Here is a 25,223-nt window from a genome sequence, read left to right on the forward strand (position 1 = left end):
TAAAAATCCTTTTGGGAAGCTCTTGGTAGGTGCCGCTTTTATTTCAAGAGAAGCTAGAAACGTCCAAGTAAGTTATTTTAATTGTTGAAGATTTAAAAAAAAGAAAAGTTCTAAAATCAAAAACTACATAAAGGCCTAGATTCATAGGTTATTCCTCCAGTTCTGGAGAAGCCATGTGTTAGCTAGTGGAGGAATGAGTTAGCTGGGAGGAATTTATTGTGTTATTTTTGTAAGGGAAACAAAGCTGAGGGGGAGTGAGCTCTGTGATTAACTTTCTCTTTTGGCTGAGGCGCATTTCCACGGGCAGTTTTAAAGAAAGGAACGGAGAGTACACAGAAAGTCTAAGTTTGGCCTAATGGATTTACTATTGAAGATTTTCTTAAATGCATTGCAGTTTTTAACATGAAACAGTTTTAATTCAGTCTGTACAGTGTGTTTGCTGCTTTACCCTTCAGTATTAGCTCTTAGTGATTTAAAAAATAAATGGGGTTACAGTTTATTTGAATCTTACACAAACTCAGCCAAATACCTAGGAGTTCTTTTGTATGAAGTTTCCCAAATGGCAGGTTTGAATGTGCCAGTGTTTTAAAAAAAAAAAAAGTTCATAGCTCTCTTCTTAGTAATTCTTCTACAGTTACCAGCTCCTAAGAAACATTTTGCAGAAAAGAGAAACACTTTATCCATCTGAATTACATTGAGCTCCATATTAATGCAATATGAGGTGTTTCAGAGCGCACTGTGCAGTACAGTTCAGTGTGAGTTCTGCTACTATTTTCCTCTGCTTAGCCTTCTTGGCTTTCAGACCAGAGCAACAGCAGAAATGGTCGATGTGTTAATGTTGTGCTGCTGCCTGCCTCTGCCTTTGCTTATTCATTATTTCCTCCCAGAACTAGGAAAATTGGGTGTGGGGAAGGGGAATAAAGCCTGCAAGTGCTGCTACAAGGAAACTCTCAAAGAAATGCTCTAAGTAGTACAGCTGAACACACCTGATTAAATAAACATACTTAAAGGAAAAGAAATGAAAGCATAATTCCAGAAATATTAGTTTAGCATCCTGAATACTTTTAAAACCTTCAGAAATGTATTACTTATTAAACGTTATTTAACCAGTGTTGGAACTCAGAGGAAAAAACTGACCGTTTATATGTACTTGTTCACAGTAGTAAGACAAACTTGTTTTAATGCTGAGTGCAATTTTGTTGCTAGTAGAATTTGTCAGTAATGAATGGTAGTGTCACAATTTCACAAGCAGTACCTAACTTAGTATTTTTAAATATTGTGTACAAAAAAATTAAGTTCTGTATCTTTAAATATTTTAGCTTTCACCAAAGTCGTTCTCTGCAACCACCCTTGAATACAGGAAACCTTTCTGTCTCTGTACCGTCATCATTTGGGATGCAACTCCCCTACTGTACACTTGCTCATTTGTTCCCTGCCACGTCAGTCAAACCTGCATCTAGCAGCCTGTCCTGTCACCATTGTGGGGCTCTGTCCGTGCCTGGAACTGACAGCAGGTAGAGAGAATGCTTTCAAACAGCCTGGAATGGTTCTTTTGTCTCTTTTTAGAAGGGAAATGTCTCGTCTCTTGCATGTGAAGAAGGGAAGAAAGCATCAGCTAGTTAATCATAAATATGTTCTGGTAATTTTCAGTATAGTACATTCGTTTGTTATTTCATTCTCGTAATGTTATGGTGCATAGACAGTTTCTGAAAGTTTTAAATTTAGAATGTCTAAACAGGATGCAAAGTTAGATTTCTCACCATTTTCAAGTGCATAATTTGTCAGGTGCGTAACTTAATTGCTGATATTCCACTGGCACTAGATGAGAAGTTACTTTGGAAGTTAGGGGACTGTGGCAGGTTTAATGTTGGTGGGTTTCAGTGTTTTTTCCCCACTTTTGGACTAATACATCTTATATCATCAAAAACTTTGGTTTGTAGCTAAATATATTGCATTGCAGTTTACATTGACATTTAAGATTAAAGTGTAAATCCATGCTGCTATTTCCATATAATTTCTCAGAAGTTATTCAACCACATGAATTTCTGCTGGTGCTTCTGAATTTATGGTAATGTGCTGTGCTCATACGTCTGTAACAAAGGGAGGGGGGAAGGCAGAACACTGTTCTTATACTTGATTAGATTTATGGAAGTAACCATGTATTTTTTTTGCATTGCTTTACCCAGAAAGACTTAAATTTGCAGTAGAATACAGAATAAATATGTCAGTGAGACTTGCAGAACAGTAACGTCTTGGGGAAAGGGTGGAAGCAGTCTTGACAACTTACTTGTGCTTTACAAGCTGGCAGACCTGGAAGATAATTATTTTTCTAATTATTTTTAATTCAGACTCTCAGACTTTTTGCCATCTTTGCAAGAGTTAAAGATATCTGGTTTCTGGTGTGTGCATCTTTTGGAGGTGCTGTTACTTTTTTTTTTGGAACTTTATTTGTAATCAGGTTACTTGCAGAATATTAAATTGTCGTGGGGGAATGATTGGTTCCCTAATGTGTTCCTAACTATTTTTGAAATAAAGGCTCTTAATTTTATGTAGAATGGAGATGTAACGGCTGTGCTACCTCAAGCATATTCCAAGACTATTGGGTAGCAGTGTAAAAAGGTATCTGACATCTATCAAGAATGTAATTTAAATATGGAGATATGGATGCATCTTGTTGTTTTTTGTAAAAAATACAGTAGTAGTATACCTTGTTGCAAGTATTTCCTTTCAGGACCAATACTTTGTGTTAGCCGGAGTCCACATATGCTAACAAAAGCATAGTACATATATGCAAAAGTGATTATCAACTACTCTGGAGAGTTTGAACTATGTGACAGCCTATCCTGTGGGGAGGCTCAGTTCTGAGAATCCTCTCTGCTGGGAGAGTTGTAGAGAGCAGTTTTCTCATACATAAAACAACTTGGGTCGGGGAAAAAAAAAGTAGAGATAACTATGGATAAGAATATTAAAAAATGTTACTATGTTGACGAGAGATACTGTATTTTTGATATTTTTGTTACTTTCCTTCAGTGAAAGGTCATGAAGGTAATGTGCTAGTGTAACTTTACAGAAAAGCAGGGAGTATTGCAGCCATTGCTTGTGTTATGCAAGACACTGGAAAGCACGTTGGACTGGCAGAGTATATGAAGTTTTGACTAAATGTTTCATCAGCGTTCTTCTGAAACTCAAATGAAAGCTCAGCTGACATGAAATTAACATAGTTGTTGAACTAAATGGAATTACATGCTTCAAGCAAATATGCTTTTATTAAGCGTAAGTCACCCTGATTTATTTACCCTAAACACCTTTGCTATAGGTGATAGGGTAAATGCATTTTGATGCTTTCTCAGGGAAATCCAAAAGGAATCAAAATCTCTGGTGGATATCTAATGTATTATGCTCCCACTTCAAAAAGCCAGCGGTATGTCTGCTTCACAGTTTGTCTGGTTTTCTTAGTAAACCTATTTCATATTGACTCTCTGCTTTGTACTGAAACAGAAGAGACACCAGTGGATTTCTAGAGTGTCCAAAATGCTGGCATTTGTTCTTTCTGTCAAAGCACTTTCCGACAAAAGGCGCCAGACAAACAAGAGAACAAAAGGTGGAATGCTGTCGTTGGAAGTGCTTGGCGTGGCTGGGCTGGACTGGAATGCTTTGTAGAGCTTCTATAGAGAGTGTTAGCCAGAGGAGACAAAGCCAATAAAACCTGATCTTGGGCTTTTATATTCTGAAGATATTACGCAAACGACATTAAAATGGTGTTGGTTTTAATGGTTTCCATGTCTTCAGACTAACGTGAACTTGGAGATCCTTTATTTATTGGTTAACAGTGACCTGATGTTTGCAGTTCTTCGACTGCTTAGATAGTGGAGATGAATTAATAGGATTTTCCATGTGAAAGATGAGAATTTGATGCTTCACTCCTGTGGATGCCAGAAGTGTAAAGCTGCTACCAAGAACTTTTGGAAGTCAGTTTTTTAAAGTTTTTTTTTCAAGTTTTGTTAAGAGTTATGATAGTGACCTGATCTGAATATTTTAAGTTTAAAAAAACAAAAACAGTGATGATGCAGAGTGTAATCCAGTACTTTCTTCAGTGATTATTAAGTCTAGAACCTTGTTCAAATGACAGATGTGTGCCATACCCAGGTTATTAAATACTGTATTATTAATAATTGTGAAATGTTAGGCCTCACAACAAATACAAAGCAGTAGTAGGTGTACATTTGAAAAGACTGGTTATAAGCTGAAAGGAAACAAGCAAGTAGCAGAGGCTCATATTTTCTGTGCATTTTTAATGGTTTGTGCAGTCAGAGGTTGCCCCCAGCTGACATGGGATTCATTTGCCTACTTGTAAGCATATGTGGCACCTCTATGGCAGCACGTTGTCACAGCTGAGGGGATATTTGCATGGCACGATCAGGTTTGATATTTTACTTTGATCAGTCTGCCTTCACGTGGCAGCTTGAGGTCAGGCACTGAGTGCTTTGGTTGAGGCAACTGGACATTTAGTTTACCTACTTGCTAGTGCTGAAACTTCCTTAAATTTTGCAAGATAAATTCTTTGACAACAGGAACCAAGTTGACATCCCTTTAAGAAAGTAATTTCCATAATTCTGATTCTTAGCTCTTTGCACAGACATCATAAGATTTGTTTAATATTTACATCTGTTAAATAAACTTGTCTTGTTGGCATTATCTCTCAAATTAATGATTTCTAATATCTTGAAAAATAGTTTGTTATAAAGGCTTCCAGACTTTGTGTAAACACTTCGTGTACTTAAGGCTTTGACTGCTATTTTTTAAGTTCATTTATTAATTCTGGTTATTTCAGAACTTCTAATTTTTCCTCAACATATATTAATTATGACTTACTACAGTTGCTGTAGGCTCAGAGCACTTTAAGGCAGATACTTAATGGTCCTTGCAATGCTGTGGAGACCCCTGATCACAGGGAGAATGATGTTGTCTTGTGACATACTGAGCTCTTCTGTCACTGCTCTGGAAAGCATCTTGGTGTGCAGAGCAGTTCTGAGACTGCCAGTTTGAAAGAGGAAAAACAGTAATGCCTGCCAATTTAGTGGACTGCTGTGATTCTCAGGTCCTTCTCTTTGCCTAAAATGGATAACTCTTGTACCTTCCTTTCCTTGTCAGCAGTAGCATGACAGGAAGCTACTTTGGTTGAAAGCCACACAGACTAAATTGCTTAGCTCTGCAGCCACACCTGCTTCCCGAGCTGCCCTACATAAACTCCATTCCTGGCCATAGGCAGGGTCCAGAAACAAGGGAGGACTATGGTCCTGCTAAGCTGCACTGTAGTCCTGCCCTTCCAGTTTGTGTTTTGGCATGCTTTTGAAGTGCTGCCTGATTACTCTCTCATCCATTTGTATGTCACTCATTTCTTAGACTGTAAAACATTGGGAGTCTGCCTCTCTTGGTTTGTTAGAGTTTTGTTTGTTGGGGTGGTTGACTCTAAATTTTTTGGGATGCTACATTTGTCTTAAAAAAAAAAAAGTGCAAACTTTCAAAACATTTCATAACAGCATTCAGTTCACGAATTTTCACTGGAACCTATCTATGGCCTTTAGAGAGGGTTTGATGCTTTCTTGTCCCTTCTCAGTTACTGATAATATAACAATAAATTGATTGTTTAACTTGTAAATAATCCAGTAAGATTACCTAGTCAATTTTTTTTATTTAATCGAAAAATGTAGAACAAGATGTAGAACTTCTGAGTGTTGGGAACGTGCTCACAAAGGAACGTTCAGTTCACCTGGTTTTGCACAGGTGTATTAAGATTGAATAGAACTGTTTGACTTCCATTTTCTTCCCTTTGTATTTCTTCTATTTCATATTCAGTTAAGCATGAGAGTATAGATAACTGATGCTGAAGAGAACAGTTACTCATTCTCCATTCTTATCTTTAAGAAGCACTGTTCAGTACTGATAAGACCTTCCTCCTCTCTGGAGACTATCAGCAATTTAACTCTGAAAGTTCAGCTGTACTTGGTTTGAGGGCAGCAGCCCTCAAACAGCATGTTTACTCATGCAACTGTGTATGAGGTATGTGTGCTGATCACTTTTTGACTTCATTAAACTGACAGAGGTATGCCTTATTGATGTAAGCGGAGGGCGTGTTTACAGCAGCGTGTAGCAGAGTGATAAAACCAGTGGTTGAAAGGGCTGATGTTCTGTGTGTGGCAAACTGTCCTTTGTGGTTATTCAAACAACTGTAACTGCATTTTCACAAGGATTGTTAATGGACAAGTAAATTCCGTATTAGGAAATACGATTTGTGTTTTTGCTTATTTGGTATGCTAACATATCTTGCAAGAGGAGGAGGCCTTTTGACATACTTTCAGAAAATCAAAATTTCAAAACACATTTTTTTCTAAAAGAAAAATCTTAAGTCTCTTAAGTTAAATGATTGCTATGTAAATCCTCAGTTTGAGTTAATTGCATTAAAAATTAAAACTCTTCTGTTCTGCTAAGCGGTCAACTCAAATATAACTGGTGTAAAATCAAGCTGAAAAGTATTCACACAGTCATGCGACTTACTGAGCATTTTCTCAGCTGCATTGGTTTAGAATAGTATTAGATCTCTAATCCCATGCTATTTCAAACTTCACTAGCTCTTGGAATTTTAGTTTGGTAGACTGTTTCAAGTCCCTAAGCAGAATCATCATTATGCTGAAACACTAATCTCTGCATATGGCTCTGCATATTCTTTGCTTCAGTCTATACCAACCAGTGCCCAGTTTAACCATAAGGGCTTTAGCTATTGTCTCCCTAGTTATATCCTCCTTCAAGAAGAATACAGGAGAGACAACAGTGTTCTTCAGGAATACTTTCTCACTACCCAAAGTAGTTGCTTTGGGTATCCAGGAAACTGGATGCTGATACAGAGTTACTTGGAAAGGGTGCAGTAAACAAAGGGTACAGCAAACTAACACAGGTATGCCTGCACTTCAGTCTTGGGCAGAATACCTAGATCACTCCAGTTCACGTATTCTCGCAGCTTCTGTGTAGGGATGTGGTCTGTGTTGGAATTTTGATAACTTTATCTTACACCATAAGGGCTTGAATGCAGGAGATTTTGTCCAACTATTTGGTGGACCCTCCTCAGTCTTTGCCAGGAGCAAAGATTCAGAAGCCTCCCTTGCAAGCCTGTGTAGTCATTCACCTCTACTCTGTGAAGGAGTCTTACTTTCATCTGATAGGAATTCACCTTGCTGTGCCTTGTAGCTGATAATTTCCATTCTTATCACGTCTATGCAGGTAGCACAGTACAGAATTCAGGTTCTCCATTAGCATTTTCTCCTCCAGGCTAAATAAAACCAGCTGCCTTAGTTAATCCTTGTGAATGGTGTTTCCATCCTGAAATGGATGACTTGATGACCTTCCACTGGGCTCCTTCCAGTGTATCCATCTTTGCCTTGTTTGGAAGTTGACAGATGTAGCCACAGCACTGCATGTAGAGCTTTTCAGCTTCTCCTGACAGGGGAATAATAATCTTCCTTAGCTATTTGGCATTGCTCTTTCATCTGTCACCTGGAATGTGATTAGCCTTCCTTGTCACAAGTAGACACTGTTAAACATGTCTGCCAGAATGCTAGATCCAACCTCTTCCTGGCCCTTAGTCCTCTTCTGCAAAGTTACTGTCTAGCTGGCTAACCCTCAGCCTGCACTGTCACATGGGACTGCTCCACCCTACGTGGGTCTGTTATTTCATCTCTCCAGCTTCTTGATGTTCCTTTGATTAGCAGCCCTTGCCCTTCTCTTTAGTGTATGGATTGCTTTCCCTAGGTTTTGGTCGTCCCCCCCAAGGTTGCTGAGGGTGTATTCTGACTCATCGTTCAGGGCACTAAATAGTAAATTAAGCAATATAGGCCCTAATAGTGACTCCTGAGAATTATCGCTGGTTGAACTTAAATCAGTATTATCAACCCTTTGAGCCTAATGGCCCAGGCAGGCTTTCAGCCTTGTTATTCTTCACACATTCAAGATATAACTGGTTTGACTGCCAAGCCTACTACAGGTTTGTTTCAAAAACCTGTCCAGTATGGTAACTATAAAAATGCAGTTTCATATAGGAAAGACCTTTTTCACATACTTCTAATAGCATATGAATTACTAATGAAGTATGATGAAGAATGAAAGCTCAGAGTGGAATGGTGCAAAAAGCATCCTCTGGAATGATCAGGACAGTGGACAGCCAGTGTAGAGAACAGAAGAAAATCACAGGTTTATTGAACTTTGTAAAATAGAATTTTACAAAGAAGGAACCTTGATAGAATAGAATATAAGCAGAATATGAGTAAAACCATGTTGCAGAGGGACTTCTGACTGATGAGGCTACTACCATTTCAAATAGCCATCTCAAACCTTGTAGGGACAAAATGGCAGCTGTTTTCTAGATGTACCTCAATCAGTTTGAGTTAAGTAGTAATTTTGTCCACTGTAAAGCAAAAATGAATCGTGTTGACCTGAACCATAAGTATTTTGTAAGAGGTCATGTACTGTAACTGAACTGTTGAGCTACCTTGACATACTCATTCAAAGTCTAGTTTCTTTCTATGAAAAGGTTGTAGTTATGTGTACCTAACCGTGAAACCATTTTGTCTCCTGGTTTACTCAGAGAATGCTAGCATGGGTTCTATACTTAAAATGCATGCTAGATTTGAGAGGAGAGATTGTTTTGTTCTTGTCCTTTAATTTTCCTGTTTATGGTTTGACTTTTTCCACAGGGCAGATGTGACAAATCCTAGTGCAATGTGACTGTGTGCAGCAGGTTCAGGATGTCATAGAGATGTTACTGGATACTTGGATAAGTATCCTTGTTTCTTCCAGGTCAGAATTTTATCAGAATAACTTGTGCACACTGTTTTGAAGATGCAGGCTTTCCCGTGTCACGTGAAAAGGCATGCCAGGCATACTGGCCCTACTTCTTAGTGATCTGAGGAGTTTCCAGGTGCAGTATAGTGATAGAGCATGCATTTGGCACGCTAAAGGCAAGATAACATTGCCTATGAAATTGTCAACGTTCCAGTATATTAAACAGTAACTATATAATGGTGTCAGGAATTGAGTGGGTTTTTTTTGGAGAGGGAAGGAGAAAAGTTTCCTGAAGTCATCATGTACTTAATGGCCCATTTTAAGTTGAAGTACATCTGTGATAGGGCCAAAGTTTAAAGAAGCAATAAAACTTCAGGGTCCTCATTATCATTCTAAAAAGCAAGAGGTTCACAAGTTGATGGGAGGAATGATGTAAAGATATAATGAATTGCTGAGGAAAATAAATGATTGAGCTATGCTATCATTTTCATGCTTGACAGGAATAGTACTAAAGCTTTGCATTTATCTACTTGACTCTGAGAATGCTCTAATGAATACAATATACAATATGTATTTTTTTTAAGAGACCAGAAAATGGTGGAACTAAAATGAGTGCTAGTACTTCAGATGATTTAGTAATAAATCTGGATGTCACAAATATTCCTTTTTCCTTGCCTTGCAGTTGCATGGGTACAGTGAACCACTGCTGCTCAAGAGCCAGTCATGCATGACTGGACTCAGTACTCAGGACAGTGGCGAGTATCTGGCCAAACTCCTTGTAGTAGGGGCAGGTAGATGGGGAGCTGCTGGACTTGTTATCTTCCTTTGCTCTGTGGTAGGATCTCTGGAAGTTTTTAATATACTCTTATTACATGGGACATCCATTTAATCTGTCCACCAGCTGTTTTAAGATGCTTTCATACAAATGATGATTTTGAGTCTTTCTCAAAATCACATTATCTGCTGCTGTTGTATCAAAATGACTGTTGTAGTCCTTTAGTCGGCTTGTTGTGCTCAGAGTAGCATATTCTAGAGCTTTTTGACTAAAGGCTTTATACTACTTGGCTGTATATCTCCTGCCAAAATGGTGGCATTTGGGGTGAATGTATTGATGGATGAGCAGCTCGTGAAGGCTCAAAGGTGAATGGAAAGGACATAGATACTGTGAAGGTGGTATTGGGGAGTTAATAAACTTTGGTCCTGCCATCTTAACTATCTTCACTGTCAGAGGAGTCAGAACCTAGTAAGAAGCCTGAGGTTTGCTTCTAGTTATTCTTATGAGAGCAAACCAGGTCCAAAGGATTTATTAAATCTGTATGTTAAGAAGGTTTGAGAGGATATTGGGGTGAAGAGTTTGGGTTAAGGCGTGCAACTCTAACTAATAGAAGGGATGCTCCAGAAGTAATGTCTCCTATTTTATGATGCCAACCCATGGGATCAGAGGTAGATGCTGATGATATGGCAGTGGAGGATGAACCTTCCTGCCAGTATTCTATTACATTTTGTTGCTGTGTGACAAATGGCAAAGGAGGGCGATCTGACAGAATGATGTCTGACATGGAAGTATGTATGAAACAAAAGTTAGTCATTGAGTGCCTCCATGCAGAAAAAATGGCACCCATTGACATTCATTGATGCTTGCTGAATGTTTATGGAGACCAACCAGTGGATGTGAGCACAGTGAGGCTGTGAGTGATGCATTTCAATACTGGTGGCAGTGGATCACCTCTGCTGGTGTACATTTTTACAAGTGTGGAAGCAGGCTCTTGTTCATGGCTGATGAAAAGGCACACTAATGGTGGTGACTGTGTTGAAAAATAGCGTTTTGCAGTTGAGAATTTTCTCTATCAAATAGTGTTACTGTGCTCTTTGTTTCTGTTGTAGCTTCCATGGAAATAAGTATGAGGCATTACTTCTGAAGCAACCTGCATAGTTTAGCATCCTGATTCTAGTGACTTCATGTGCTACTTTATCAGATATACATTCATAATGGAGCAGTGAGATTTATCTGACTGCCGGTGCCGTTAGTGTTTGATTTGTTACTCTGCTGTGTCTACTCACAAGTCTAAAATCATTTCCATGTCCACTGTCCTTGCAGAAACAAACATCTTTTAGCACTTCTTGTTTGTTTGTTATCACAAGCCCATTTTTCCTTCATTATTTTCCTCCATTTTTTTCTTACCTTTTTTACTTTTCTTCAACTGTCAGTGGAATTATTGTCTTCCTGTCTCCATATTCAGGTAGTATCAGTGGCTGAGTATCACCGCAGGATCGATGCTCTAAATAGCGAAGAACTGCGCACACTCTGCAGACGTCTCCAGGTGCCCTCTTCAGTAGTTTAAAACCCATCTCCAGATAATTTTGTAGTGTCTTTGATCAGGGCAAGTCCCACTTTAAGGTGGGTTTGTCTTGTCTACAAACAACACTACAAGGATCCAGCAGAAAATTCCTTCATTTTGGATGTATTTAATTGTGTAATGCTATAAGGGATGCAGTAATTTTATGATGAAATTATTACTTTTTACTCTCTCAAACAGGAATTTTCTGTCAGAATTCAAAAATGTGTTCTTAGTACTACTTGACATGGTGTGATGATGTCTTTTAACTTCCACTTATACTGGCGTGTTGTGTTAGATAGCTTTCCTAAAAAGAATGCAAAACAGGTGAAGAATCCAAAACTTGATTACTTGGTTGCGTGGGTGTTTAACTCTATATAGAAATTATTCATCAAGAAACTCACAGTGCTTGGCAAGTATGAAGCTTCCCAACTTCTGTGGAATAGGTAAGTATGTTTTTTCCATTATACAAGCAGGTAATCAAAGGCTGTTCTAAGTGTCAAAGGCTGTCCAAATGGTGCTTGTAAGAGAACTTTCTATTCGAATAACAGTGCCTCGGTTTGTATTTTTGGAGGCTTACTGACATGGACTTTAACTGATTTTTGCATTCTCTTTAGGTGTTTCTTAGTTCTTTCACAGTTAAAATTCTGAATTGATCCATACATTGCATGTAACTTACTGATTGAAAGCATAACTTACAGCTCCTTAGAGGTATGAAATACTTCGTTTGCTGTAGTAATTGGCTGTTGAAAGTGTAGAAAGTTTCCTGCTTTTTTTACTTTGATCTTGGCTTTTTTCATCCATCAGTTAATTACGCATAAGAATCTTAGCCCTTTTATTTCATTGTATTTAGTAATTAGTGAAGTCTTTCATAAGCTGCAGTGTTCTATAAATTGATGGTGAGCACAATTCCAGAAGTTGTATTTCTATAGGAAAATCAAAAATTCTGCAGAGAACGTTAAATTCCCACTTGTGGGAGGGGGGGAACACAACAACTCTGTTTCTGGCAAATATTGGTGGACAATCCTTGTATTAATATCCTTGAAATGCAGCAGTCCTTTCCTAATAACTTTTACCTGGGGTCTCCAATTCAAGATGTAAGATGACACAAAAAAAAATCTGATGCAGTGGCTGTGCATGCTCCAAACTCTCTGCTCCAAGGCTGTTTGAGTCTTTGTGGTATAGGCTGCCTGACCACAGCTGCTCCTGGAATGGCATTGTAGGTCAGCCTGCTCAGTGGAAATTGAGCAGGAAATAAGCTCTGCAAGTTTCAGAACTGCACTGTGTTCTGTCACAGATCCTTTCCAACAGACACAGTTCTGTATGTGCTTCAGCGCGCATGTTTTGCTTATTGTACTTTAATCAGTATTAAAGAATAACATAGGGAATAAGCTTTCTCCTATATTCAAACAATGCTGAGACTTTATAGAGTTGAAGCAGTGGTATATGGTGTATGAGAGGCATGTAAGGTAGAAAATAATTGAGCTTCCAAATAATGTGTTCTGTAGATAACACTAAAGCTGTATCTGGATTGTCTCTTTGTATTTAATGTGTATAATGTGTGTAATTGCAGACGCTTTTTCTAATGAGACAGAAATTAGTGGATAGTTTATCTAGAAATGCTCAACTTTCCATTGAAAATTAGAAGGCTTTGAATTTTTAGCTTGCTTGATTCTTGCTTTCATTAAGTGCACCATTTCTTGACTTAAGAATAATACTGTAATGAAGTTATTGTATAAATATACATTGTACACACATTTTTAAGTAATGGGAGTTTAATAGGGGCTTTCTTGTAGTTCTTGAATGAGGGAAAGAAGATAATTCGGGGTTGGACTTCTTTCTGTGATTTTCTCCCACTCCTCCATGTGTCTGTATTTAAGTATTTCTGTCTATATTCCAGAAGTTTTTTCTTGGATCTCACTTTCCTTTTATTTACTAAGGAAGTTAATTTATCAAAAAATTTGCAAAGGTTATCATGGTGGTATGTGAAATAACATAGTTGTCATGTATGTTTCTAATACAAGCTATATGGCAAAAAAAAAATCCAGGCTTCAAATAAGTTAGGCTGACCTTCAGTGAAACAATCTTGATTCAAGTTGATAAGTTTTCCAGATGTAATCATTCTTGTTAAAGTTTTTTTCTTTATAGCTTTTAGAGTTTTATCAGTATGTCTTGCTGCAGTGGCTTAAGTTGCTAACTTCCTTACCTTTCTGCCCTGTTCTTTTGTCAGACTTCACTATCCCCACAGTAAGTTTTAATTGTCTCTATAGCAAGACTTAGAAAAGGAAAACTGTTTGATTCTTAGTTGGTCTATTTCTTGATGCGTGGCATTTTAGCTTGAGAGTGTTAATGAATGAGAGTTGAGGTAAGAAGCTGCTGTGACCTGATGAGTTTTGTGGCCTTCTGCCACTTCCAGTAAGTGGTAATCAACAGATGAAAAGGGTAGGTATATGGAACAGCTATTTTAAACTACTACAGGAACATTAGTTATGTCTCTGCCAGATCTCCAAAGATCATTATGCAGCATGAGTATTCCTGCTACTTTCTTCTCATCGCTCCTCTCTGTCAATTTTCTTCTTTTTTCCCCATAAGTACTCCAGCAGATCACCTCATATAGCAGCAATGTTCCTAGGACTCTATTCAGATGCTTTACTCAAATTAGCTGACAGCAGTCTTTTAGATATGTGGTAGAAATGTGGAAACTTTCACAAGTACTCTAAAAGAAAGTATCGATGCAGAAACTAATGAGAAATTAGGTTGAAGTTTCTGTTCCTTTTCTCTTTCTGGTATTTTAAACTACACTTAACGTGGATTATATGATGACATTCAAATACAAGCATTTGTGTGTCTTCAGAAAAGCATCTGAAGTCCTTCAGCTGTCTGAGGTTTTTTTTAAGTGTGAAACCATGGCTTTCTTCATAGTGTCTGTAATTTAATGTTAATATATTGAATGCTGGCTTGCTACTGAAAGCAGCAAAAGTCTTGATCAGTCCAAAATAATGGATTTCTTAACTTTGGAAGGAGTTACATAGCTGTAAGTTGGTAGCTGCTTGATTTTAAACCTGCAGGTTGTATCCTCCCTCTAATAGAATTGCAAATACTTACTTTCCTGTGGTTCTTTTTGTAGATAACAACAAGAGAAGATATCAATTCAAAACAGGCAACAAACATCAAAACAGACCTGGAGCCTGAGGCATTTCGGCCAAATCTTAGCGATCCTAGTGAATTACTTCAGCCAGAGCAAATAGAAAAGGTATTTACAGACATACATAGCTATACATGTAGGCTTGGGTTTTTTGGCCTTTTTTTAGTATTGTATACTATCAGAAATGCTATGATGCAGTGTAAAACACAAAGTATTTTAGGAAGCCATGATACAAATGAATAAGTACAACACAATTCATGGATAAAACTTTGCTTTTTTCCTGTGATAACTTCCATGGCAACATCATGTACATAATGCCTACGCTAGTCTGTGTCTTTGATGTCAAGGCACAATGAAATAAGAGCAGCTTGGTGATCACTGCAATTCTCACTATCCAGTTCGAAGTCATCCTGTTAGATATTTATTGAATGTTTGTGTCAGAGCATCCTCTGTTCTTCATGTACTTATGTGTTGAGCTCAGTGATCTAGTACCCCAGTGCTGAAGTATATTACTATGCAAGAATAACTCTTTACGGTCTTCAGATAACTTTGAGACCTTACCAAGCATGTTCTTTGTTTGGTTAATCATTCTTCACCTGCAGATCACTGGTGGAGGTGTAGGAAAAGAAACCTGCTTGAGACCAGAGGTAGACAATGCATATGTGAAACTTCTGGGTTTGTCTGACATTTTAAACTAGCTGTTAAGGCTGCTTGCAGTAGCTCAGAAGAATGTAGTCAGCCTTCATTTACATATTGCATGTTCTTACGAATAGTAAAAATGGATTGTCATTATCTTGTTAACAGCTCACAAAGTCTCTTCCACCACGGACCATTGGATATCCATGGACTCTTGCCTACAGTACTGCAAAGCATGGCATGAGTTTGAAGACTCTGTATCGAACTATGCTGGGATTAGATACGCCTGTGTTGTTGGTTATCAAGGACAGTGATGGACAGGTAGGAAAATGTTTGCATGGAAGTTGGGACCTCTGCAGAAAACTGAAGTACAAAGGAAAGGAGTAAAAAGTGTGTGCACTGAGGTGGCTTCCTTCTTAGTAGTTATAATAGAGGCTTTTTAAAATATGACTTACTGAGGAAGAGTTCGTTGTCATACTACATTTATAGGAAATAACTTTAACACTACTAGTTCACTATCAAACTTTGAGTCTTATGTTACTGAGTTTACTCTTATATTTTTTATAACATACTTAAAGCATTAGTCTCCAAAAACTTCTGATGCCAGAAGTTGAGTAGGAATGTCTTTGCCAGCTACTGCTAGTACTGCTTGATACATTCTGTGTCTGGAGAATCTCTCTCCCGTTTAAGGGCTGCAGGATCTTTGCTGCATAATGTCATATTCCTTGATTCTCTGGCTGGGTGGTAAATTTGAAAGAGTGGATTACGTCTCACCATTTGAGTAGCAAACATCCTCTCTTGAGGATTCTATTTAAATATGAACATTGCAGGGAGCCTGAATGAGACTTTGACTCTATCTGAATGTCTGGTGCTCTCTTATGGAAGCGACAGAACCACTCTAAAATCTAACATTTCCTTTACTTATCTGTCCCGCTTTGGTAACCACTGTTTTTATTTTCAGGAAGCATGGGCTCATATCACCTCATATCATTCAGGGGGGCTGAAATAAAGGGTATGTTTTCTAATCTGAGTCCCAACTCACGTTTTTTTCCCTTCCGTTTCCTGCTTCAGGGATTCCATGCTTTATAAGAAAAATCCTTCTAAATCTCTGCTAATGCCACATTTTTTTTCAGCTCATGTTATTTAAAAGGAAACTTCTTATTACCTTTTAATTTTGAAGATAAAGACTGTTCATTAGACTTTAAGTATCTCAGCAGACCTGTAAGCACTTCTTTTCTGGTTACTTCTCTTCTGTTTCCCTTGTTAGCTTCTCAAGATTAATTTGTGAATCCTACAAGATATGTAATTCCAAGCACTCATTTACCTGGCCCGGAAAGAAAGTGTCCTTTTTCTGATGAATCTGTTATGTCACCAGAATGTAGTATTGCCCCTATTGCTGAAACTATTCAGATACCTTCCACATATGAATGTCTCAACTTGAATGTTGAAGATGTTAGGATCCAGAGACAGTGGTAATTTGAAGCTGCATATAAAATAAGAAATTACTGGAATAGTTCGGACAGCTAGAAAATTTTCATGTACCAGTTACGGTAAGAAGAAACCAGATACGGTTTCTCTTTATTTCAGCAACCCATTTTTGTTCTCTTCATGAATCTTAATTTGAATTGAGTAGGGATCTTTACTTGAAAAGATACTTTAAGTTCAATTACCTCATACAATAAATACATTCGAAGGTCACAAGGTCTTTGACAGAGAGAAATTACACCTGGATTTCTGAAGCTCCAATCTACCGTCCCATACATGTGAAAACAAAAAGGAAATAATCTCTTATATTTTGCTTTTTAGAAATAATTTTTTATAAATCAATTTCTAGACTTTTTAGTGATTACATATAGAAATGTAAACTTTGGGTTAGACTTCATAAAATACTGAGTACTTGTTTCTGCAGAACTCCAGCAATAGGCAGAATAGACTACAGCAATTTCACATAATTTGACTTTTTAATCTCTAACCTTAACAGATAGCTGAACAGGTAGTAAAGATGAGGTAAAAATGAGATACTATCTTGAAGTTGAGATTCTGCTCTGTCAGAAAACATGCATGGAGTCAGGATGATTGAAGAGTTAAGTTTCTTGGGACGCTAAGGGAACAAAAAAACCATTAAAAAATATTACGTTACTAAAGAAATCTACTCATAAAAACTGTAGGATTAGAGTAGTCAAATACATAGTTTTTAAGGCTTATTTCTGACGTTTGATCAGTGGTCTCTGAAGGACAGTGAACCAGTAATTCTTAAAGTTCTGATGGAAAACCTGATTTTGTAAAGAATTAAGTTACTAAAAGTCATTAGCCAAAACTATGTAAAGCCATGTGTAAAAGGATCCCTTTCCCAGCCTTTATTCAGACTTTTCAGTAGTACCCAGTGTACCAATTTAGAATGACTGTCATCAATTTAAATTATTGTTATTGAATCTGAGTTGTTCTGTGAAATCGTACGTAATGCACATTACAGCTAAGCCAGGCCTATTTTCAGAAAAACAATTTTAGAGAATCATAGAATCACCAGTGTTGGAAAAGACTTCCAAGATCATCCAGTCCATCCACCTGTCAGCAGAGTTAGTATTCCTTTATAGTAAAACTACTGCTTCACTTCATTTAAATCTGAAATCAAACAGCAGTTCTAATCACTTAGTCTATAACTTAATTTTAGAATTCTTCATAAGCTGCAGAGGGAAAGAATACTGCATGTCTTTGTAGCACTGAACTGAATTTGTATGATCGCTTAAGCCAGTTGATTTTCCATTAATGTCACAAAACAAGCAATGGTTCTCAGATCTGTTTAATTCCAAATTTAATTTTCTTTTTTTCTGTGTGAAATTTTTTGTGTGAAAAGCACTTTCCCTAACTATTATGCCAGAATTGAGAGATGCACTTTTCTCATCTCCTCCTGTTTTTTCTTGTTGCTGTCATTTGAACATAAGACCCCTTGATGTTGTGGTTAATGGTATGCAGAACACCTGTATTAGATGTTGTACTTGATTAACTCTCATGTTAATTTTCTCTGACCCAGCAGGCTGTCTGGCTATCTAAGTAAAGCTGTGGGTCTTAATACTGGGAAATAATCTCAGATCCTCAAGTCTACCTCAAAAACAACCAAATAAAGAAAAAAAACCAACACCCTTCTGGAAAGTAATGGGAAAATTATGTAAAAGATTCATTCCTTTTGGTCTAATTTGATTTCTCCACAGAGCAAAACTTAACTGGTAGTTTCTTTATCTTATTAGGGAAAAAATGTAAAAGTTGTGAAAACACTTTTTCTACTGTATGTTCAGTGAAATGAATATCTATACCAAAGAAATATTGAGCTAGTCCTTCTGTGAGCTTGCGTTAAAACTTCTTTCACATTCTTGCTCTGTAAAAAAATCACTTCAGAGGTACAGGAATTTGTACTTCTTTCCATGGCATTTCAAGGTTTCTGGCTGAATTTGCTTTTAACAATGCATTCGAAACTGGTATATGTCTTTGAAAAGTAAGTATGCTTAGCTGACCATAATACTTTATTTCATCTGCTTGTCAAGTAAGTTTAAAACAATTTGTATTCCTACAAAGAATATTATTCTAGTGTGTAAGTATTTTGCACAAGTATTCTCCAAGGTAAGGTATCTATTCAGTGTAGCAACATTCCTTAATAAGGAAGCTTCTTTGGGTGTTACAGCATAAAGGAAGTGCAGCATGTAAACATTACCTCTCTTCTACTCCATAATAGTGGGATGTCGACATTGATTGCAGGAGATTAGTGTATGAATTCAACAAAAAGGATTCAGAAAATGTCCTGACTGCTCTCAGTCAGACTTAAGACACAGTCTGATGTGCAGCATCAGGACCTTTTGAAGAAAACTATCCCTGATAGTCTTCTTTAGAAGAGCAAATACTGTCTCTCATAAATGGCCAGTGGAAGACTGTAATGAGTGGAGGAGGAGGTTTTGTTTTAATGAACACATCACTGCTTTGATTATTGTTCTGTCATGCTTTCTATCATTTATTTCAACTGGAAGCTTGAAGTTTCTAAACAAGAGTTTTCCTAGACCATGTAAAATTGCCGAGAAATAAATGAATTTTATAACAGCAGTTCTGAACTGATAAATTAAAATCAAGCCAGCTTTAAAGCACTCTTTATTAGTTGCTTGATAGCTGTGTATAATCCTTGAGCTCCTGCTCTGGAATTTGTAACTTAGTTCCTGCTCATATTGTTTCTTATTTGTTAATGAGTGCTGTAGAGCTCAGCATCAAATTGAATGCTTGGAAAACCTATATGTGGCTATAGAGCATCTTAGGATGGGCAGAAAGAACATAAAGATGTCCTGAACATAAGATGTATGTTCAGGATATGAGCTTCAATGCCTCACTCTCATCAGTGTTTTGCTTCTCTAAGACTATTTGATGTGAATAAAAATATGGAGATGTAATTTTTTCATTTTCTCTTATATAAGCAAATGAGTGGTATTGGACTGCTTTGGTGTTTGCATCTATTCTGCTCTCATAGATATTGAAACAAGTTTCCTGCTAGCAACAGAAATAATAATTTGGTGCTTCACGGAGTGCACTTGATTTTTTTGCATGATTATGTCAGGTGCTTTTCCAATTATTCTTGTTCCTGAGAAATTGGTAGTATTTAAATCAAATTTTAAAATCCAGTGATGAGTCCTCAGACATTCTTTTAACTACTGTTGAAATGTTCTTATTGCTAAATATTCACAGCATTTTTGACTATCCAGAAAGGCTTTAGTTTAAGTCAGGTTCCACTGTGAGACAGGATAACTGTTGCTTACCTCTTGATCGGTTTGGAAGGAATAAGTTGCACAAAGAATAACAGCTTGGTTACAACTAGAACTTGCAGAAGGTGTTGTAGCTGAAGTGGAAGAGGAAGTATGTATAAAGTAACAGAACATTTTATGTTTTGAAAAAATGTGTGTTCTTCCTGAAAATTTCCTAAGTTTAGTTTTTACCCCTTTGATATTTTTTTTGTTGCCTTCTTACTGAGTGAAAGTCCTCTTATCTTCTGTTTGTACTGCTCCATACCACAATGTAAATCAATGCACTCAGAAACATGATAATATGTTAGGTTTATACTCCTGTATTAAGTTAAAAATCTGGTAACATTTAAAATCTGACTGATTTGTTTATCTGTTATTATCAATCATTAGACACTCTCAGATGCTGTGTAGTCTAAGTATTTTCTTTCATGTTTTCATTCTTACAGATTTTTGGTGCACTAGCTTCTGAACCATTTAAAGTGAGCGATGGATTTTATGGCACTGGGGAGACCTTTCTGTTCACTTTTTCTCCAGATTTTGAGGTAAGAAGCTATAACCTGGTGTGCTTTGATCTTCCTCCTTCCCAACCACCAATATGCCCTATCTCTTAAGATACTATCTGAATAAGTTTGAGTAACTAATCGGAAGAATTCTTGGAGTTGGCATAGGAAATACCATCATATGAGCTTTTCCACAGAATCAGTGTGCAGTAAATACAGTGTTTGCATAGTGAAAATCTTATTCAAACTGACTCTACTATTCTGAATATTTTTCTATCGTTTAAAGTTATGCCAGATGTCTGTCTGAAAAGTTGAAAACGACATATCTTAAGTGTATTTTCTTAGAATTTTTCATTGTGTAGAAGCACTAGTGCTCGAGGAAGAGTTACTTTAGAGTGGTGTTATTTTAAATAGAATAAAACTTAAGAAAAAATCAGTACTACTTCTGTGTCTGCATATATCTGTTTCCAGGATTTCTCTGTATACATTTTATAACTTCATGAAATTAGCATCTAACATCTTTATTGGCATTTGGTTGTCCTTTCACCCAAACAAACAGTTTACATATTCTAACTTTTTGGTCTGTTTTTTCATTAGGTTTTCAAATGGACAGGAGACAACATGTTCTTCATTAAAGGCGACATGGATTCCCTTGCTTTTGGTGGAGGAGGGTGGGTTACAGTTTGTGTCACTAGGAAGAATCACAACTGTCTGTGTGCATCTTTGCACCTTTAAAAAGAATTCAAAATTTGTTTGACGTTTCAGTACTCAGAAGTTATACTAAATCATTCTTAAATGATGTCTTATGCTTAACTTCTAATGTTTAGTGGACTTAAAAAAGAGATCTGCCTTCAGTGTAGTTGACACCAAGTTTCAAACATACAAGGCTATTGTACCTTATATGCTCTAATTACATGTGTCTTGGTATATTCCAGATGGACACAAGTTACTGAGGGCATGTGAATGTGAGAAATACCTACAACTAGAAAGGGCTTGAATTTAAATTGTACTATTCCAAGACATGCCAGTGTCTTCAGAAATTAATGTCTCATCCCTTTTTTCAGTATTCTTCTCACTACTGTTATACCAGTTTCTTAGTGCAAAATGAAGGGGCTGAAAGCTACAGAATTCTGGTTAACTTTTCATTCTGGTGTATTCAGAAAGAAGTACTCCCAAAATAAAGAAGAAAAATCTTTGCGGCTTTAAATTTATCAACTGCTAGGAAGTACTTATGTTGAAAAAGAATTCTGTAATTTTCTTGTTTCTAAGTTATGAATGAAAAAAATGCATTCAAAAGTTTGATGTTAACACCCTCAATCTTTTTTGCTTTCATATGTTGTCTGTCTTGCAGTGGGGAATTTGCTCTTTGGCTCGATGGGGATCTCTACCATGGAAGAAGTCATTCATGTAAAACATTTGGGAATCATACGCTTTCTAAGAGAGAAGACTTCATTATTCAAGACATAGAAATTTGGGCTTTTGAATGAGTTATAAATGAGAACTATTTCAACAGGGTATTGTCCCAAACTTGAAATTAATCAGTGCAGCTTGAAATCCCTATAAGCAATATAATGCACCAGTTTACCTTTTTGGTTTTTTGTAAGTTTTCAGCATGGCCATTTAGTTATTTTGCAGTAGTGGACTTCTTTCATGCTTTCTTGTCTGTAATACACTGTCCTACTTTTTCTAAGCTGTAGAAACTCAAAATACAGACTGTGGACTAAAATCAGTTACTTCAATCCTTGCAGTCTATAAAACTTTATCATCCTTCTTACAGTTGCCTCCCAGGTTTCCCACACACATCTTTCTATAACCCTGCTGGGGGCTGCTTCATTGAATATAGGTTGTTATTTTTGTATTTAAATTATATCTGTGAATGAAGTTGCCCTCTATGATCCTACGTAAGTAGAAAGATGTGTGTAGGTACTTGGAAGTAGTACTGCAGTGTTTGGTCTGGACCAACAATGGATATATTGTTATGGTGCCACAGACGAGAAGCCTAGCATTCCTTCTTGAACACGTACTAGTATGCTTCTGGTTGAGTTAAAAGATACCCAAAGTCAACAGTGCCACTTGTCTTGATTTTTTTTTTTAATGTTAAGAAAGTCAGTTAAACAATGTGTTCTAGCTGCATGATGACTGTATTAGTGTTTTGCATATGCTGTTAATGATCTGCAGGTTTGGGACAATTACTGACAATATTGAGCTACATGGCAAAGACTTAAGAAAATAACAAGGGAATGTAAGAATGTAATAGTTCCACAAAATTAAAAAGCTAAGGCAAGTGAAACTCGGGACAATTTGTAGCTATAGTAGGGCATTAAAAGTACAAAGATTATGAAACAAATGCATCTTTCAACATAGTGTCAGATATATACTGTTAAACTGTTGTAGCCGTGTAGCACATCAACTCCAAGAATATAGCTTATTCCTGTCCAAAGAAAAAAAATAATTGTGATGTTTTTTGAGTGGGTTTATGTTGTAAATTTACAGTTAGCACCAGCTCTGATTAAGATGAGACAATGTACTATAGGTAGACAATATTGTAATTCAGTAGACTTGTGGAATATGCAAACTTACTGTCATGTGACCTCAAAAAATGACAGACTAGTACACAGTCCCAGTAGCTCTTGTCCACTTTTGTAGGAAAATTGATAAGCCATTGTGGCAATAACAGCTCAAAAGAATTGTTTCAAAGCTTTTATTCTATGTTCTGCAAAAAAGGCAAAAAAAAAAAAAAGAAAAAAATTGCTGTTAAGTGTGACAGTGACTGACTTTTGTGCTGAAATTTCAGCTATTTCAGATAAACATTGTATATTATCTTGTAAATTAATGTTTAAAGTAGTTTTGTTATTATAGAAAAGTGTTGATTGACGGGTTGCTTATAGCACTTTAAATTATTCTAGAAATGGAATAAAGGCCAAATGAGTTGGCTTAAGTAGATGTAGTTGTATATTTCAAAATATTTAGATATTTGGAAAGTTTTAAAAACTTATTTGAAGACAGTTTACTGCTATGGTAATGAGAAAGGGCAGATGGTTCATCTTATAATATGCTAATGCTATATATGAATAGAAATACAGGGCTTTATTTCCTGTCTCTGTGTATAGCTCTTTATCCTTATTAGAACTTAGTACAATGTGTAGACTAAATGTTTACAAAATAAGGAAGTGTAAATAAACTAAAATGGCTTTTCTCCCTTTGGTCTTCCACAGCAGTATTATTGTCTTTGTGGAGTTAAGACTGATTATTGCAAAAAGAAAATCCTGTAATGGATTTTAAATAAGGTCACAGTGATGTATAGCAAATAAATCTAAATATATGTAAAAATAAACTTGAGTTGGGGTTTATTTAGAAGTTGTAGTGCACTTAGAAGCACGAATGCAGGTTATTGTTGTTGCTTGCATAACTTCACCAAATACATAGAATTCAGTTGCTCGCTCTTAAGTACTGGTGATCATTTCTTAGTCTTTTGTGTGATAAGTATTTGGAAAATGTCTAGTCAAATACTGCGAGAGCGTGGAAGAAGGGGGAACAAAAATACAAGCGCAGCTGGTTTTATTAGAATTATGAGCCTGCTTGAATGTCCTTTCTAGTAACATCAAAAGATAAATGGCTAGTAGCAGTATCAGACAGAATCATAGGGGTTAGAAGGAACCTCTGGAGTTCTTAGCTTTGCAGTTAGCTACGTAATATTGTCAACACAATTTCAGTCTACACATCTGTAAAGCCCTGTAAGGCAATATTGATTCATAAGGCAATATTGGTTGAGCCAGATCCCCACTTTCCATGCCTGCTTGCTCATCTGCTGCATGCATAAGATTTCATAGAACACACCTGAAATGTTTAGGAGAAAAAAAAGACTTTCAAGTTTGTCCCCTTTTGATTTTTTTTTTTCATTTTTGAAAGCCCAGTGGGAAGTGGTGAGATAGAAATATGCTGTTGTGAGCCGTTTTCGAGAATAAATAAAAACTTTAATTATCTTTGCTGGCAAAACCCACTAATTCAAGTGCTTAGTCTCTATCCGAGTTCTGTATTACAAATAAACCTAATGTTGAATTTTAAAAAGTGCTGTGAAGAACACTTTAAAGGATTAAACTCTGAAGAATTATATAAAAACACAGCAAATCAAGTTGCTAAAATTTCTGTCTCTTGAACAAGTATTGGAAAAAAGCTCATAATAAAATCAAAAACAGTATAGTAAGCAGTACAACAGTAATTGTATTTGCATAAATACTAAATTAAAGGAGAAGGAATTAGAGTTGAAGTATAAATGAGTATAGTTACATATATCTAGTAATGAATGACCATGAATTCTGTTAACAAAAGTGTAGTTACAAGTTAATGTCTGTAGGATACATATGAAAGATTTCATAACTATCTTTGTGTACCTCCTTCTACTGCTTCAATAGGAATTTTTGCAGTGTAATTCCTTTCCATCTTTCCTGGCAAAATTTTTCTTCTGTTATTGTGAAGAATGAGCTTTGACGTATGTTGAAGGCCGTATTTCCTGTGTTTTGAAAGAGCTTTGTGCTGGGGAACTGTCTCTGTGTCTCAGCATAGTGTACCTGGATTTATTCATTGGCAGGCTTGATGTTTTACTGAAATGCCTGGAATACTTATCAACAACTTGCCCATACTATTCTTTGATCAGTGATAACATCTCACCCCAAATGTTGTACTTCCTACTACTGCTGATTTTATTTTAGTAGCCTAACTTTTAAAAAAAAAAAAAAAAAGTGGTCTGTTATACTGAGCTCTGGCTCTAGAGAAATGTTTTAAAGAAGGAATTACTGCCATGAAGGAGGAAGCTATCTTGCAGTGGATGGGATGTACATCCTTTGAATGGTCCACTCACTTGAAGCCACTGCATCAACTGTTGTGAGAAAAAATATGAAGATGTGCAACTGAAATTTATTTATTCTGATACAAATTCTGTTTAAGCATGAAAGCTACGTTCAGAAGAAGAAATATGAACCTCAGAGATCTTACAGGAGAG

At 36.7% G+C, this 25,223-nt stretch overlaps 1 protein-coding gene across 16 annotated transcripts in view; it reads left to right on the top strand.

The window, feature by feature from the left end:
- OXR1 (oxidation resistance 1) overlaps positions 1–25,020 on the top strand; it is a 257,860-nt gene extending 232,840 nt beyond the window's left edge. For 12 of the 16 annotated variants that reach the window (XM_021389331.1, XM_021389327.1, XM_021389325.1 and 9 more), the window contains 6 exons: positions 11,073–11,153; positions 14,296–14,421; positions 15,118–15,270; positions 20,171–20,266; positions 20,822–20,895; positions 21,576–25,020. In XM_021389331.1, the coding sequence (XP_021245006.1) occupies positions 11,073–11,153; positions 14,296–14,421; positions 15,118–15,270; positions 20,171–20,266; positions 20,822–20,895; positions 21,576–21,711 (666 nt within the window). In that variant the 3' untranslated portion in view covers positions 21,712–25,020. Of the gene's footprint in view, positions 1–1,510; positions 1,640–11,072; positions 11,154–14,295; positions 14,422–15,117; positions 15,271–15,910; positions 15,962–20,170; positions 20,267–20,821; positions 20,896–21,575 lie in introns of those variants that run through there. The other 4 variants (XM_021389341.1, XR_002436208.1, XM_021389340.1 and 1 more) reach the window with 4 other exon arrangements.

The sequence above is a fragment of the Numida meleagris genome, chromosome 2 (assembly GCF_002078875.1).
Source record: "Numida meleagris isolate 19003 breed g44 Domestic line chromosome 2, NumMel1.0, whole genome shotgun sequence".
NCBI lineage: Eukaryota > Metazoa > Chordata > Aves > Galliformes > Numididae > Numida > Numida meleagris.